Source organism: Panthera uncia, assembly GCF_023721935.1.
Source record: "Panthera uncia isolate 11264 chromosome A1 unlocalized genomic scaffold, Puncia_PCG_1.0 HiC_scaffold_17, whole genome shotgun sequence".
Taxonomy (NCBI): Eukaryota; Metazoa; Chordata; class Mammalia; order Carnivora; family Felidae; genus Panthera; species Panthera uncia.
In genome coordinates this window covers 127,765,937-127,779,606 of record NW_026057577.1, presented here as the reverse complement: position 1 = coordinate 127,779,606, position 13,670 = coordinate 127,765,937, and the positions used below count along the sequence as shown (strand labels likewise).

The following is a 13,670-nucleotide window of genomic DNA, read 5'->3' as shown; positions in this document are numbered from 1 at the left end:
GCTGAGCTTCCAACTTTTTTTGGGGGGGGGGGGGGGGAATTCTATCTTTTTATTTTTTAATATATGAAATTTATTGTCAAATTGGTTTCCATACAACACCCAGTTCTCATCCCAAAAGATGCCCTCTTCAATACCCATCACCTACCCTCCCCTCCCTTCCACCCCCCATCAACCCTCAGTTTGTTCTCAGTTTTTAAGGGTCTCTTATGCTTTGGCTCTCTCCCACTCTAACCTCTTTTTTTTTTTTTTTTTCCTTCCCCTCCCTCATGGGTTTCTGTTAAGCTTCTCAGGATCCACATAAGAGTGAAAACATATGGTATCTGTCTTTCTCTGTATGACTTATTTCACTTAGTATAAGACTCTCCAGTTCCATCCACGTTGCTACAAAAGGCCATATTTCATTCTTTCTCACTGCCACGTAGTATTCCATTGTGTATATAAACCACAATTTCTTTATCCATTCGTCAGTTGATGGACACTTAGGCTGTTTCCATAATTTGGCTATTGTTGAGAGTGCTGCTATAAACACTGGGGTACAAGTGCCCCTATGCATCAGCACTCCTGTATCCCTTGGGTAAATTCCCAGCAGTGCTATTGCTGGGTCATAGGGTAGGTCTATTTTTAATTTTTTGAGGAACCTCCACACTGTTTTCCAGAGTGGCTGCACCAGTTTGCATTCCCACCAATAGTGCAGGAGGGTTCCTGTTTCTCCACATCCTCTCCAGCATCTATAGTCTCCTGATTTGTTCATTTTGGCCAGTCTGACTGGCATGAGGTGATATCTGAGTGTGGTTTTGATTTGCATTTCCCTGATGAGGAGCGATGTTGAGCCTCTTTTCATGTGCCTGTTGGCCATCTGGATGTCTTCTTTAGAGAAGTGTCTATTCATGTTTTCTGCCCATTTCTTCACTGGATTATTTGGTTTTGGGTGTGGAGTTTGGTGATGAGCTTCCAACTTTTAATCCCAGCTCAGGTCATGATCTCACGGTTCATGGGACTGAGCCCCAGGTCGGGATCTACACTGACAGTGCAGAGCCTGCTTGGGATTCTCTCTCTCTCTGTCTCTCTCTCTCTCTCTCTCTCATAAAAAAATAAATAAATTTTAAAAAATCAGGACAACCTTTTTCTTTAATTTGAAATAACTATTTAACATTTAAACTGGATATCAAATCAAATAACATTTTAATTGGGTATCAAATAACTCTGGAGTAAGATAGTCCTATATTTTTGAAATCATATTTTTATATCTGTCTTCAGAAAGGCATTTTTTAAGTAAAACATTAAGACACTTAGTCACCAGGACTTTTGATGAATAAATACATTTATTATTTGTCCACAGTTATAGTAATAATAATAATAATGAGGAGGATAGTAAAATAATAACAATGAGGAGGATAGTAAAAGTAACAGTAGTGGTTTGGGGACTACTCAGGCCCTAGGCAAAGTGCAAAGCATTTTTGCATTCTTATCTTCACCTTCATAGGACACCTCAGTAAAGAGTGTTACAAAAGATTTATAGGACTTGGGCTTATAGTAGGTGATTTGGGGAAGGTTTAAGGAAATGGAACTCTGAAGGGGTGGCTGCCAGGATTGCATATTAAGATTCTCACAATTCTGTGAGATAAGTGATCCTATCTCCATGTCACAGATGGGGAAACTGAGGCTCAAAGAGACTCAGTAACTTGGTGAAGACACAGTGCTGATAAATAAAGCAAAAAGGAATTGAATCATGTCTGCCTGGCTTGGGAGCCAACTGTAACACTGTCAAAATTATTATGTGTACAGAGCACAGTAATTACATGTGACACATTCTCTGAAAATAGACATATTTGTGCAAAACAGACATAGCTGTGAAAAGACTGTGGATACTAATTATTAAACATTCTCTTGTTACCATCATCAGTACAAAACTATAATGGGATGCTTTTATACTCATTTTCAAAGGAAGAAGGAAAAATTGATAAGGAAGCACAAAGGCCTTTGAAACATAAAATGTACTCAATCATTTACCTAAAAAAAAAAAAAAAAAAAAAATCAAGGAATTGTCAATCTACTGTTATATTTCACTGTAAAGCATACTTGCAATCACGAGCTCATTAACTCTTCCTAACTTTCCTGTGCCAATAGCTAACTATATTCTGGTTATAGTAAAAAAGAAACCGAGGAAGTAAAGTGTCTGCATCAGTCTTGCTTCAAGTGAGTAAGTAATAGTTACATAGACTCAAGCCCTGGGATTTAAAAAATGCAGTGTTTTCAAGATGTTGAAGTCAGAAAATCTTGTAAATAGTTTAAAATGTGATTAAAAACAGTGTTAGGGCCTCAGAAGCAACCTACTTACTGTTTATTTATGCATGTGGTCCTGAATCAAATCTGGAAAGTAATCCATCTACATATTAACTTACTTCAGTTCAATTCAGTATATACTAACCATGCACGTACATGACATCAGACACCAGTTCAGGCATGGGGAATGCAAGAAAAGAAAGCAAGACTGCTGCTCTGGAAGAGCTACAATAACCACAATACGTGAAGTTAGTGTTCTACTAGGGACCTCACACGCTTCAGAAACAACTAACTTTGTCCCAAGTTTCCACACTGAATTTTATATGGTCTCCAAACATTTTAAGCATACAAGAAATTAGATTATAAAAAGAGAAATTACCTATTAATGCTTCAAAACAATTAGCCATTGCATGTCGAAGGTCTGATTCCCTACAAAGGTCAGGTCCATGAGCATAAAGCATAAAACGATCCAGTTCAAGTTTCTACAAAATTCAAAATGACAATAAGAAAGAAAGAATCTGACGAAGTCATAACTGCAACAACTCAACATCTCCTGGGGATAAGGGGTTATGGATACAAATTAATTGGTCTTATGTCAATAAAGTAAGAGAGTTTAGCTTGCCATTCATTAGGAGTCCTTACATATGGTTCAGATCTGACTAATCTCAACCTTTCCCCAACTAGGCTTCTATGAACTCTGATGTTTCAACTCTGATGGTTCAGAACTGATCAGATCTGAGTCTAATTCCAAGTTCAGACCAAGCACTAGCCAAAGCTGGAAAAAGACTATGCTATAAGACCATGGGCCTTTGGGGTCACCCAACATGTCTAGAGACACAAATCTAACCCAAAGTCAACCTCTTTGATTCCCAATTTATATGGTATTGATGTCTGTACTATACAGAACAAATTTGTATGTGGCAGAACCAATGGGAACCCTTGGAAGATTTCAAAATGCCTTGTATCTCTAAATCTTTTTTTTTTTTTTTTTTTTTTTTTTTGTAGTTTGGATTAAGGATTTCTGTGGCCTTTTATCTCTGTACTTGTGTCCACTCTGTGAGGTCTCTGTACTCATCTTTCAGAAGGCTCAGTGAAATCTGAGCAACAGGGTTGGATTCACCTTAAGGGCTCCTGGACTATTGTTTGTAATGAATTATGCTTCTTTTTTTTTAATTTGGCCTCAGAAAAGTTTAGAACCAAATTTGTGGCCAAGATCTGGAAATTGTGTAGGACTTATGAATATATCTGTGTAGAGTAACTTCGCTTCTGGCTTCATTTATTTTCCTGCATATTTTCTCTTTACTTTGAGTTAAGTCCTACTGATTTCTTACCCTATTATATTATAAGACACAAATCAAGTCCTTTTAGAACTAGACACAGTATGAATGATTTTTTAAAATAAAACTCCTGAAACTGAATAAATGGAAATCACAATTCTTCCCATAAAAGGAGAAAAATACAAACATTGCATATGCATGCAATAAATCTGTTTCCATTACCCTATAATTCAGTTCAATAAATTCTTACTAAACAGGAACATGCTATGTACTATGGAACAAGTCACAAGTTAATGAACCAACTAGGACAATATAAGTCTTATCAGTCCTCAAATAGGATACTCCGATTTCGTGTGTCTCAGTGTATTTTAATATCCATATCCATTTACACTGGAAAAAGAGACAATACAAATCAGACATATGTGCTATCAGTATTCTGTACTGCTACGAATTCATGAGTACAAAATATATTCAAATGAGTTTCGACTACCACAAATGCAACAGCAGGAAACACATCTTTTAAAAAATTGATCCCTAAGTGCAAGAGCTTATGCTAGAATATGTAAATTTCACCTGTTGCACAACTTCACTGGGAAAATCCAATTGTCTGCTAATCTCTGGAGCCCTGTTTGAGAATAGACTGCAAGTCATGTTTTATATTACAAACAAGTCTGGAATGCTATGAATTTTCCAACTTTTCATAATCCCTGCTCTACATCTTTACTTTTTCCCGTAGGCATTAGTGGAACTTTTAAAAAGGAGAGTGGTGTTCAACTGGTGCTTGTGTTAAAAGTTCATCTATCTGTGGAGAGCTGACCTGAGCTTTCATTAGATTCTCAGAGATTCTCAGCAATCCTCTGTCAAGTACTTCCCTCCCAAATGGTTCAAACCACTGGTCTAGACAGAGGGCAAGGCCACCACTGCCTTCTGCTGGAGCAGATGAATGTTGAATGCTATGGGAGTGTCAGTACTTGGGGTGGAAGAAGAGCATACAGAAAAGTGAAGGGAGAAACTGGGCAAATTAACTCACAGGTTTGTACATACCCCAGGTGTCACATAACAGTTTCTGTTTTCCTGCTATGGCAATTTTTCAAACTTTGTAAATGTCCTGCCTACAACTGTTTGAAAAACAATCCATTATATCTTAAACTGAAAAAAAAATTGGGAGGGGGTTGATAACTACTTATTAACATTTATTTCCAGTGGACATTTATGTGCCCTGTCAGGAAACATTTTGACAATTAAAGCAACGAAACATTGAAGTAGTTGTACGTAGGGTTGTAGAATTTCACTCATTGTGAAGCTCCTAAAACCAAGTTGGCATACATGTCGCCTATAGTTTTTCATTAATGTGTCATTACTTGCATTCTCAAATGCCATCATTATGATGATGGTATTACATAAAATTAAATAATACACTCTTGCTAACATAAAACCAGAGGCTAAAATTAACCATTTTGAATATATTAAATGCCTTAGCAAGATCAAATTAAGAACCAGGATGGGTTTAATCCAGTCTTTTCTATAAAATGAAGAAAAAAAAAAAAGAAAAAGAAAGCAAAAATCAAGGGAAACTCAGAAAAGTTTTTCCAGTGAATCAATGATTGGTGTTTGGAGATTTAAAAGCCACAGTTTCCCTTACTACTGAATAAACACACAGGTCTTTAAAATGTCATAATTTATAATGAAAACAGTGGTAGCAACAATAAAACAACAAACTCCTACTAATTTATTTACCTCTTTCTGTGATTACTACGAACAAGGATTATGGCAAGTACTTTACAAAGTGAATTCTTCAAACTCAAACGATAATATTGGGGCACCTGGGTGGCTCAGTTGGTTAAGTGTTCGACTTCAGCTCAGGTCACGATCTCATGGTGTGAGTTCGAGCCCTGCATAGGGCTCTCAACTAATGGTGTGGAGCCTGTTTGGCATTCTCTCTCTCTCTCCCTCTCTCTCTCTCTCTCTCTCAGAATAACTAAAGAAACTTAAAAAAACAAAACCACTCAAACAATAATTTCCTTTCTTACAACCACCCTGAGTGGCAGGCACTGATGCCATCTCCACTTTACAGATGAGAGAGCACAGGCTTGGAGGAAAGACAACAACCTGCCTAGGTCCCCCTCACCCCACTGTTTGTAAGAGGGGCGTGGACTGGAATCCTGGTGGCCAATTCCAGCGCCTGAATTGGTTTGCTCTAATTTACTGTCCTAAGACACCATATAGAGACAGGAAGATCAGATAAGATAATGTAAATAAGTAAAATGTCCACCATGAATCTAAACTGAAAAGAGTCAAACAATGAAGTCAATGTGGCTGGCTGGACAACCTAAACCCTAAATCTTAATTACTGGGATTTGTGATATCTGGGAATTCTCAAACATCTAGAAAGTATCCCTTGTGGGTATAAATGGGCAGGCATATTTCATTCAAAGCTATAATGCTGCTTATTAGCGTAAATTAAAGACAAATGCCATACAGAAATTTTACACAAAGGGAAGATACAAAATATTTCATTTCTTTGCTCTGTTCTTGTTCTTTTTCCCCAAATGTTTAACTCTATTCACGCACATCTGTCAAATTTTTCCTCTTCTGTTATCAAGTTACTTCACCATGGAGTTCATTAGTTGCTGGTGAACTCACAAAGGTAACAGAACTAATAAGACTGAATCTTTAAAACCCAAACAAAAAAAAATCCTTCCCAGTCTATAAAATATTAAACTCTTAATATACCCTAAAGAGTTACTTATTCAAATGCAAAATTATGCATGGAATGAAGAAGAAAACTTCCGACTTTACCACAAATGCTTCAGATGTTTGACATACCTTTGCTAACATGGCAAGGTGCTGATTCTGAACAATGGCGGTCCGGTAAGTTGCTAATCCTCCTTCTTCCAGACTAGGAAACAAGTAGTACAAATGGACACTGCAAAAAAAAAAAAAAGGTACATAAATAAATATGCATCACAACCTTCTGTCTGTAGCTCCAAGTTACAAAAACAGGCCTGGCACACAATATCTGCACAACAGATATCAGCTGTGTTGAACCAAACTGAAGGGTTTGATTAAAAGTCTATGAAAGTTAAATAGGAAGCACAGTATATCTGAATGTACTAAAACCCAAACAGCACCATTCACTCCTATTTTCACATCTACTTGTGTTAAAAGACTTCTCTGACAAATCTGATGACAACAAAGACCTGAGCAGTTGGTCATGGACTGCTAAGAGCAAATTTATGTGACACTCAGATACCAGGCCTGGAAACAAATACCTTTGCTGGGGCTGAGTTATGAGTAGCCTCTGAAGACAAGCCTGGAAGCCCCGAGCAGGCAGCAGTGGTGGCATATCCTTTACAAATACAACAGGGACAGGAACAGAACCAAGACTGGCCTCAAGGAAAGCCAAAGGGGTTGATGGAAAGCATGGAGATTTGGAAGAAGGCCACATGGACAGTTGCACCATGACAGTAACTGCCGCTCCTAAATCTCACCCCAGTTTTTAGGATCTGCTGTTGGTTGGGGCAGCTAGCTTGTTTAGTCCTATTGTGTCCAGTGAGAACAGGCTTGGAGAACAGCCCCCTCTGTCTCATTATGTCCTTTTTGGGAAAAGAAATGACCCAGAAAGAATACAAATAGCTCAAGATAGTTCCCAGAGAGGTACATGTTGTCTCCCTTTAAAAGAGAGACCCTGTGGGCTTTCCTACCCCTACCCCTGAATTAAGGACACAAACACACTTCTGGAGAGAAAATACATACAAATACACACATGCACGTACACACATATGCATACCAAAATCTCGTCGTTAAAATTACTTCCCTTGAGATCAGAAAGAGTGAGAAATGGATTAAAGACAAATCCTAGAAAATGAAATGACATTTTAAAACATCATCCCCTTCTCTACAAATTGAATATAAGCTCTGAAGCATCGAGACCAAGACAAGCTGGATCTCTTGTGGTTGTAGCAACTTGAACATAAACTTGACAGGACAAAGACACTAGCCTTTCATCTTATAATCTTGTGCATTACAGCGTCAGTGAGTACAAGTTATCAGGGCAAGAGCCACAGACAGATAGCTTGCAAGCTGTACGGAAGAGACAAAATACATTGTGTTTCAATCCCTTATTTAGATAATTACAAAGAGGGTAACAGAGTAAGTATGTTACCTATAAAATGTAATTATTAGGGGACAGCAGAAAACCCTCCTTACCTGGTCAGAAATTCAACAACAGCGTCACCTAGGAACTCCAACCTTTCATTGTGATTAATCCTGTAGGAAAATTTTAAAAAATCACTTAAAATAGCAAACATCTACATTCCCTCCCTCTCTTCTCAAAGAAAAGACACATGAGAGCTCCTTTTGTAATTGAAACACTCTACCTTATTCTTCATAATCAAAAGCACTGACCACCATCTTAGTCGAAGTATGGCGCACCTACTGGGTAAGGGAGGGGGCATTCTATCGTACTCTGTACTTAAGGCCTTCCTACCTGAGGGCTTCCTTCCCCTGGGAATCAGATTTAAAGTGAGGAGTTATCACCCTAACAACTGTGAATCTTTCCACACTGCTAAAAGGTGGGTAAGAGAAAGGAGAATGCATTCTAATGAGTTAGAACTGAGCACTGAAAAAGATTTGGTACAATGTTCTAAGAACAGCTTCCCATTGCCCAAACTCTAAATTTAACTTAGCATCTAAAGTCCTTCAAAAGAGGCCTAACCTATTTTTTCAAGTCCCAGTATCCACTGGTATCCTCTCCCACTTATGTTTTGGGCTCCTGCCCCCAAACTGTGTGGTACTCTCTGAAAAGGGCATATGCCCTAAAGCTTTCCACCATCGCTCCTGTGCACTGAGCCTACTCATTCCTCAAGGCCTACCAAATGCTGCTTCTCTGTGAATGCTTGCCCGAGGGCTGTCATCTAAATCAATACTCCCCCTTCAGTGCACATCACACTTTATTTACACCTTCATTGTGTGATGAAGGCACATCTCCCAGGCTAAGTTCCTCATATCCAAGTGTAAGGCTGAATGACCGGGAAGGTAGTCCATAGGAAACCTCTGTCTGCCTCTCAGAAAGTCCAGCACAGCCACCTTCCCTCAGTGCTAAAGCAGATCGCTACCTTTGGCTGAGCAGAGATGTGACATGATCTGGTTCAGGTTTTTAAAAGGCCACCCTGGCTGCTGTGCGAAGAAAGCGTGCAGGGTGACAAGCACTGAGAGGGGTACTGTAGCTGTCTGGTGAGACATGACGGAGGCTCAAGCTGGGAGGAAATGGTGGGGAAGGCGAGAAAAGAAAAGAATGAAGGTCAATACCTAGATTTTGGCTTCCATAGCTGGGTGAAAGGTGGTGCCATTTACTGTGAGGGGAGGACCAAAAGGAACAGGTTTGGGCAGAAGCAGGAGGTGCATTTGAAGAATGTTTACTTTGAAATGTCCATGAAACATCCAAATAGGGAAATCCAGTATCTATGATCCTACTGTTCACGGGCAAGAACAAAGCTGGTAATAAATCTTTAGGAGTGGTCAATGTTTAGACAGGATTTTGGGCGATGGAACTGGATGATACTACCTATATAGAGAATTAAGCTAGCAAAAAAGGATCTCAGGACTGAGCCCAGGGGAGGGCCACACTTGAGGTCAAGCAGAAGAAAAACCAGCAAAGGAGAGGGGACTGGTTGGGGAGGTGGGCGGAAAAGGAGGCCAGTGTTATCCCTCAGCAAACAAGAACAAGCGTCAAGAAAGAAACGGATCCAGGTAAGATGCAAAGAGAGCATGGATGTGATGCTGAGGACACTGTTAAGGCCACTGGAGTGGGGGGCGGGGGGGAGCATCTCTGTGAAACAGAAAAGACAAACCCGATTCTGATTAGAGTAGGCTGCAAACTAACGTGTGTTTGAAGCCTCTTATGGGAAGAACCCGGGTTCCTGTTTCAGGGCTAGCGGCAGACAAAGAAACTATGGGTCTGGAGGATTATAACAGAAGGAAGCCAGGAAGGATGGTGACAACAGTGACAGGGAAAGGAGAGCACACCAAATCCCTGGGACCTGAGCAATGAAGGGGACAGACCTGGGCCTGGGCAGGATCTCACCTCCCTAACTCCAGGGTTCTCCTCATCTTCTGATACTGACCCTCATCTTCTTCAAAAATTCAATAGCTGACTATCAAGTCCAAACCTGCCTGGTTTTCAAGGCAATTCTTTATCTAGTCCCACAGTAACCAGCCGTTTCATCTACTTTCAACAGCAGTTCACGACTCTAAGTTGACCAGACACACCACTGCTTCTCCCTTCCATGTTACCTCTCCCAAATCCTGCTTGTTCTTAATGTCAGCTGGGGGCCTGCCTGAATACTGGAGCTCCCGGGAGCACCCCTAGCCCCACGTGACTTAAGCGTTTATCACTCAATTTATAACAAAATTATATACTATCTTTTATTGTTCACTGCCTCATGTATGCCAGTTTAGTTTCCTTATTTCCTGTTTGTTTATTTTTTGAGAGTGGGAGTGCAAGTACCTGAGCATGAGCAGGGGAGAGGGGCAGAGAAAATGGGCGGGGGGGGGGGGGGGGGGGGGGGGGGAGGGGGGGGGGGGGGGAGAGAGGGAGAAATGATCTTAAGCAGGCTCCACGTCCAGTGTGGAGTCCAACACGGGGCTCGATCTCACAACTATGAGATCATGACCTGAACCAAAATCAAGAGTCACACACTTAACTGACTGAGCCACCCAGGCACCCCTAGTTCCCATATTTAAAATCACCCTATAGTTTCCATACATGTGGAAAATTTTTTAAGATAGTTATTTATAAATTAAATGACTCCTGGCTACCAAATCATCTACTTGGTAACTTGAGTTCAATTTTATATTATCTCACATATCTCATAATTTAATTCTTCCACCCTACCATGCCTCCACATTTTTTTTCATTCCTCCACATTTTAGAATTTTAAAGGAAAAATAAAAATAATAGGAGAAAACTAGAAAGATATGAGCAACAAAGATATGATTCTGAACTTTCATTTCAATATGTCCTTTATTTATGTGAAAAAGGCATTCTGGAAAGCAGTTAATAGTCAATAATGGAAAATGCAGGGGAAAAAAGTAAACAATTTATAGCTATGATGAAGAATTCATAATCTAATAGCTTACAGAAAGAGAAGAAAGAGAAAGAAAGAAAAGGAAAAGAAAAAAGCCCTCAAACATATTTTCCTCAGTCTTACCTACTTTGTATTAGATTTTAGAAGACTTTGTTGCTAATCCATTAGCCAAGAATAAGTAAACATTATATTTTAAAAGTATGTTTTAGAAGCTACTTGATACTGTGATTTTGTTTTCCAAATAAACCAAAACTCCAAAAGTGTCTGTCATCGTTCTTAGCGCATCAAGGAGTAGAGGCCCTGGTTAACATGGTAACTAGGCCTAAGACCTCTTGCTAACTTAATTTCATGAAACCTAATAAACTGTTATCCTGAGAGATGATGGGAACAGCAAAAAGAAATGTTTTTGTAAAGAAAGAAATTAGTATTACCCTATTCTCTTCCAAAAGTCAGTAAAATGAGAATAGCATTTTCTGTGGTGGAGACTATTTTTTTTGCCAATAGTTCAAAGCACTGTACAGAAAATCTGCTTAACATGGAAAGTAAGAAACCACACCTGGGGTGCGGACAAACCATATTTGGATTGTCTTATGCTTTATTAAACTGTGAGACATCTAGGAAAAAAATAAGACATCTGGTCAAAGAATAATAGCTGCTTTGAGTCATATACTATTTGAATGAAGTCATATTGGCATAAATTTTACTTTAACTTGTTTTATAAACTTTCAGGACAAGAACTATGTCTAGGATTTTAATAACCACAAAGTTACACTATTATTATTTAATGTGTTAAAAATACAAGGTCACAGTTTCAAACAGGTTTATTCAATAGTGAGTCTGCCATCTACTAAATAATTTGCTCATATCCAGCGTATGTTTTTCTGTGTCTACACTGTGACTAAATGCTGGCCGTGAGTCACAAACAAAAATGGGGATTAAATACCACTTCAGTTCATTATTGTAACGGACAATTCCTAATTCAACGGTTTATCTAGAAAAAAATGGACACACCGAGCTGCTAGTCACTTGACTGCAGAGGCCAAGCTTTTGTTCCTTCTTCTATTGTTTCTACACTCTTTAATCACCCTCTTTATAAATGCTAACTAGTTCCAAGAGGAGATGTTTACTGAGCAATAAACACTCCATTTGTTTTTGAGAACTGAATCAGCAAAGGCATTATGAAATCTAGACTAAGTATATCATTTATACAGCACATTTGGCCTGAGGAATTCAAAGCACTTTATAAAACATAACGGTCTCCCTGTAACAGTAATTCCTGTAAGGTGTCATTTACTTCATGGAAAACCATCTTGGGATGGGCCAAGTCCAAGGGTGACTACTACAGTGACAGCATGGACATTTTCCCACCTTTGCATTTCAGGCCTTAACCAGTGACAGGTAAAGTGAAGCTAGAAGGGGTGCTAGAGATCAGCTGAACCTTCCACCCAATTCAGGAATTCTATTCATTACAACTGTCTGGACACTTAGGGAGTAGGGAGGTCAGAGAGCTACTAGATCTGAGACTCACTGGACATAGGGATCCCAGGATAAGCATCTCTGGGATTTTACTTCAAATTATTTAAGACAGCAAATCTACTCAGTAGAATTCACATATACTCAAGCATGTTTTACTGTCTTTAATGCGAGATACTTAGGTATAATTGATTGAAACTTTTTAACTACCACCACTTCTTTAAACACAGAGACATTAATAAATAGTCCATACCTGTCTCTACAAATCAAAAACAAAATAAAACAAGGCAGCTCATTTTTATTTTTGAGAGAACGTAAGCAGCGGGAGGAACAGAGCGGGAGACAGGGATAGAGGATCTGAAGCGGGCTCTGCGTGAACACCAGCGAGCCCAACATGGGGGTTGAGCTCACGAACCAAACCGTGAGATCATGACCTGAGCCAGTCAGACACTCAACCAACTTAGCCACCCAGGGCCCCGTGGCAGCTTATTTTTCTATTAACAGTCTTCTCGCCCCTCTTTCCTAAAGGTCTTACTGATAATATATGGATTACTTGAATGCCACCTAAAGTTTAATCTTTCAGAGACCCTTTCTGTGGTAACATTTCATTGCAATCTACAGAAGTTAAATATAATTATAGAACTGAGATTTATGTGGTTAAACAGTGACACTTCAAAAATTAAGGGTGGCATATTCACATGAGATGATGCCATCATAAGAGTTAATTATTTTATAGTTTTGATAGGCAGACATATTTTTATTTAAGTCTTCATGCCTTTTTGTAAATCCTAGCCAGTGTCAAATCAGGTTATATAAGATACTAAACTGCCATTTAAACCTCTACTGATGGCTCTGACCATGACCCTTAACATCAAGTTTCCCTATTTCTAGGGAAATGTAAACAAGTAAATAACCTGAGAGGAAAGTATTATCACGAATGGCATTCTTTCTTTAATACTTACTTACTGAGCTTCTGCTCTATGCAAGGCACTAGTTGCAAACAAAACAAAACAAAACAAAACAAAACAAAACAAAACAAAGAAAAAGGGTATGACCACAGACCTTCAAAATGCTTACACTAAAGAAAATAAGCCCATCACACAGAGTTCCAGGGCATTCCAGGGGGAGCTGTATAATGACTGCTGGCGTTTGGGGAAGGGAAAGGTACACCAGATAGCACAGTAAAGTACCTCAGTCTTACTGGTGTGTAGGTAGCCACAGGGAAAAGAAATGTGTACCTGGAACACTGGCCTGGGGCCAGATCACAGGTGCTGGGATTGCCAGGTGGGGAGGTTCAGACTTATCCAGTAGGTGATGAGATCTCATTAAAAGCTTTCAAGCAGGTTACAGCTAAAAACTAGAATTGAGACGGGCATCTGTGTGGCTCAGTCAGTTAAGTGTCCACCTCTTGATTTCAGCTCAGGTCATGATCTCATGACTCATGAGATCAAGACCCACATCGGGCTCTGTGCTGACAGTGCAGAGCCTGCTTGGGATATTCATTCATTCATTCATTCATTCTCTCTCTCTCTCTCTCTCTCTCTCTCCC

The 13,670-nt window shown here is 39.4% G+C and overlaps 1 protein-coding gene across 6 annotated transcripts in view; it reads right to left on the bottom strand.

Moving 5' to 3' along the window:
- Positions 1-13,670, bottom strand: part of DROSHA (drosha ribonuclease III) — a 126,179-nt gene that overhangs the window by 29,977 nt on the left and 82,532 nt on the right. For all 6 annotated transcript variants that reach the window (XM_049648244.1, XM_049648241.1, XM_049648240.1 and 3 more), the window contains 3 exons: positions 7,770-7,829; positions 6,387-6,486; positions 2,663-2,765 (listed from right to left, as the gene is read on the bottom strand). In XM_049648244.1, the coding sequence (XP_049504201.1) occupies positions 2,663-2,765; positions 6,387-6,486; positions 7,770-7,829 (263 nt within the window). The remainder of the gene's footprint in view (positions 1-2,662; positions 2,766-6,386; positions 6,487-7,769; positions 7,830-13,670) is intronic.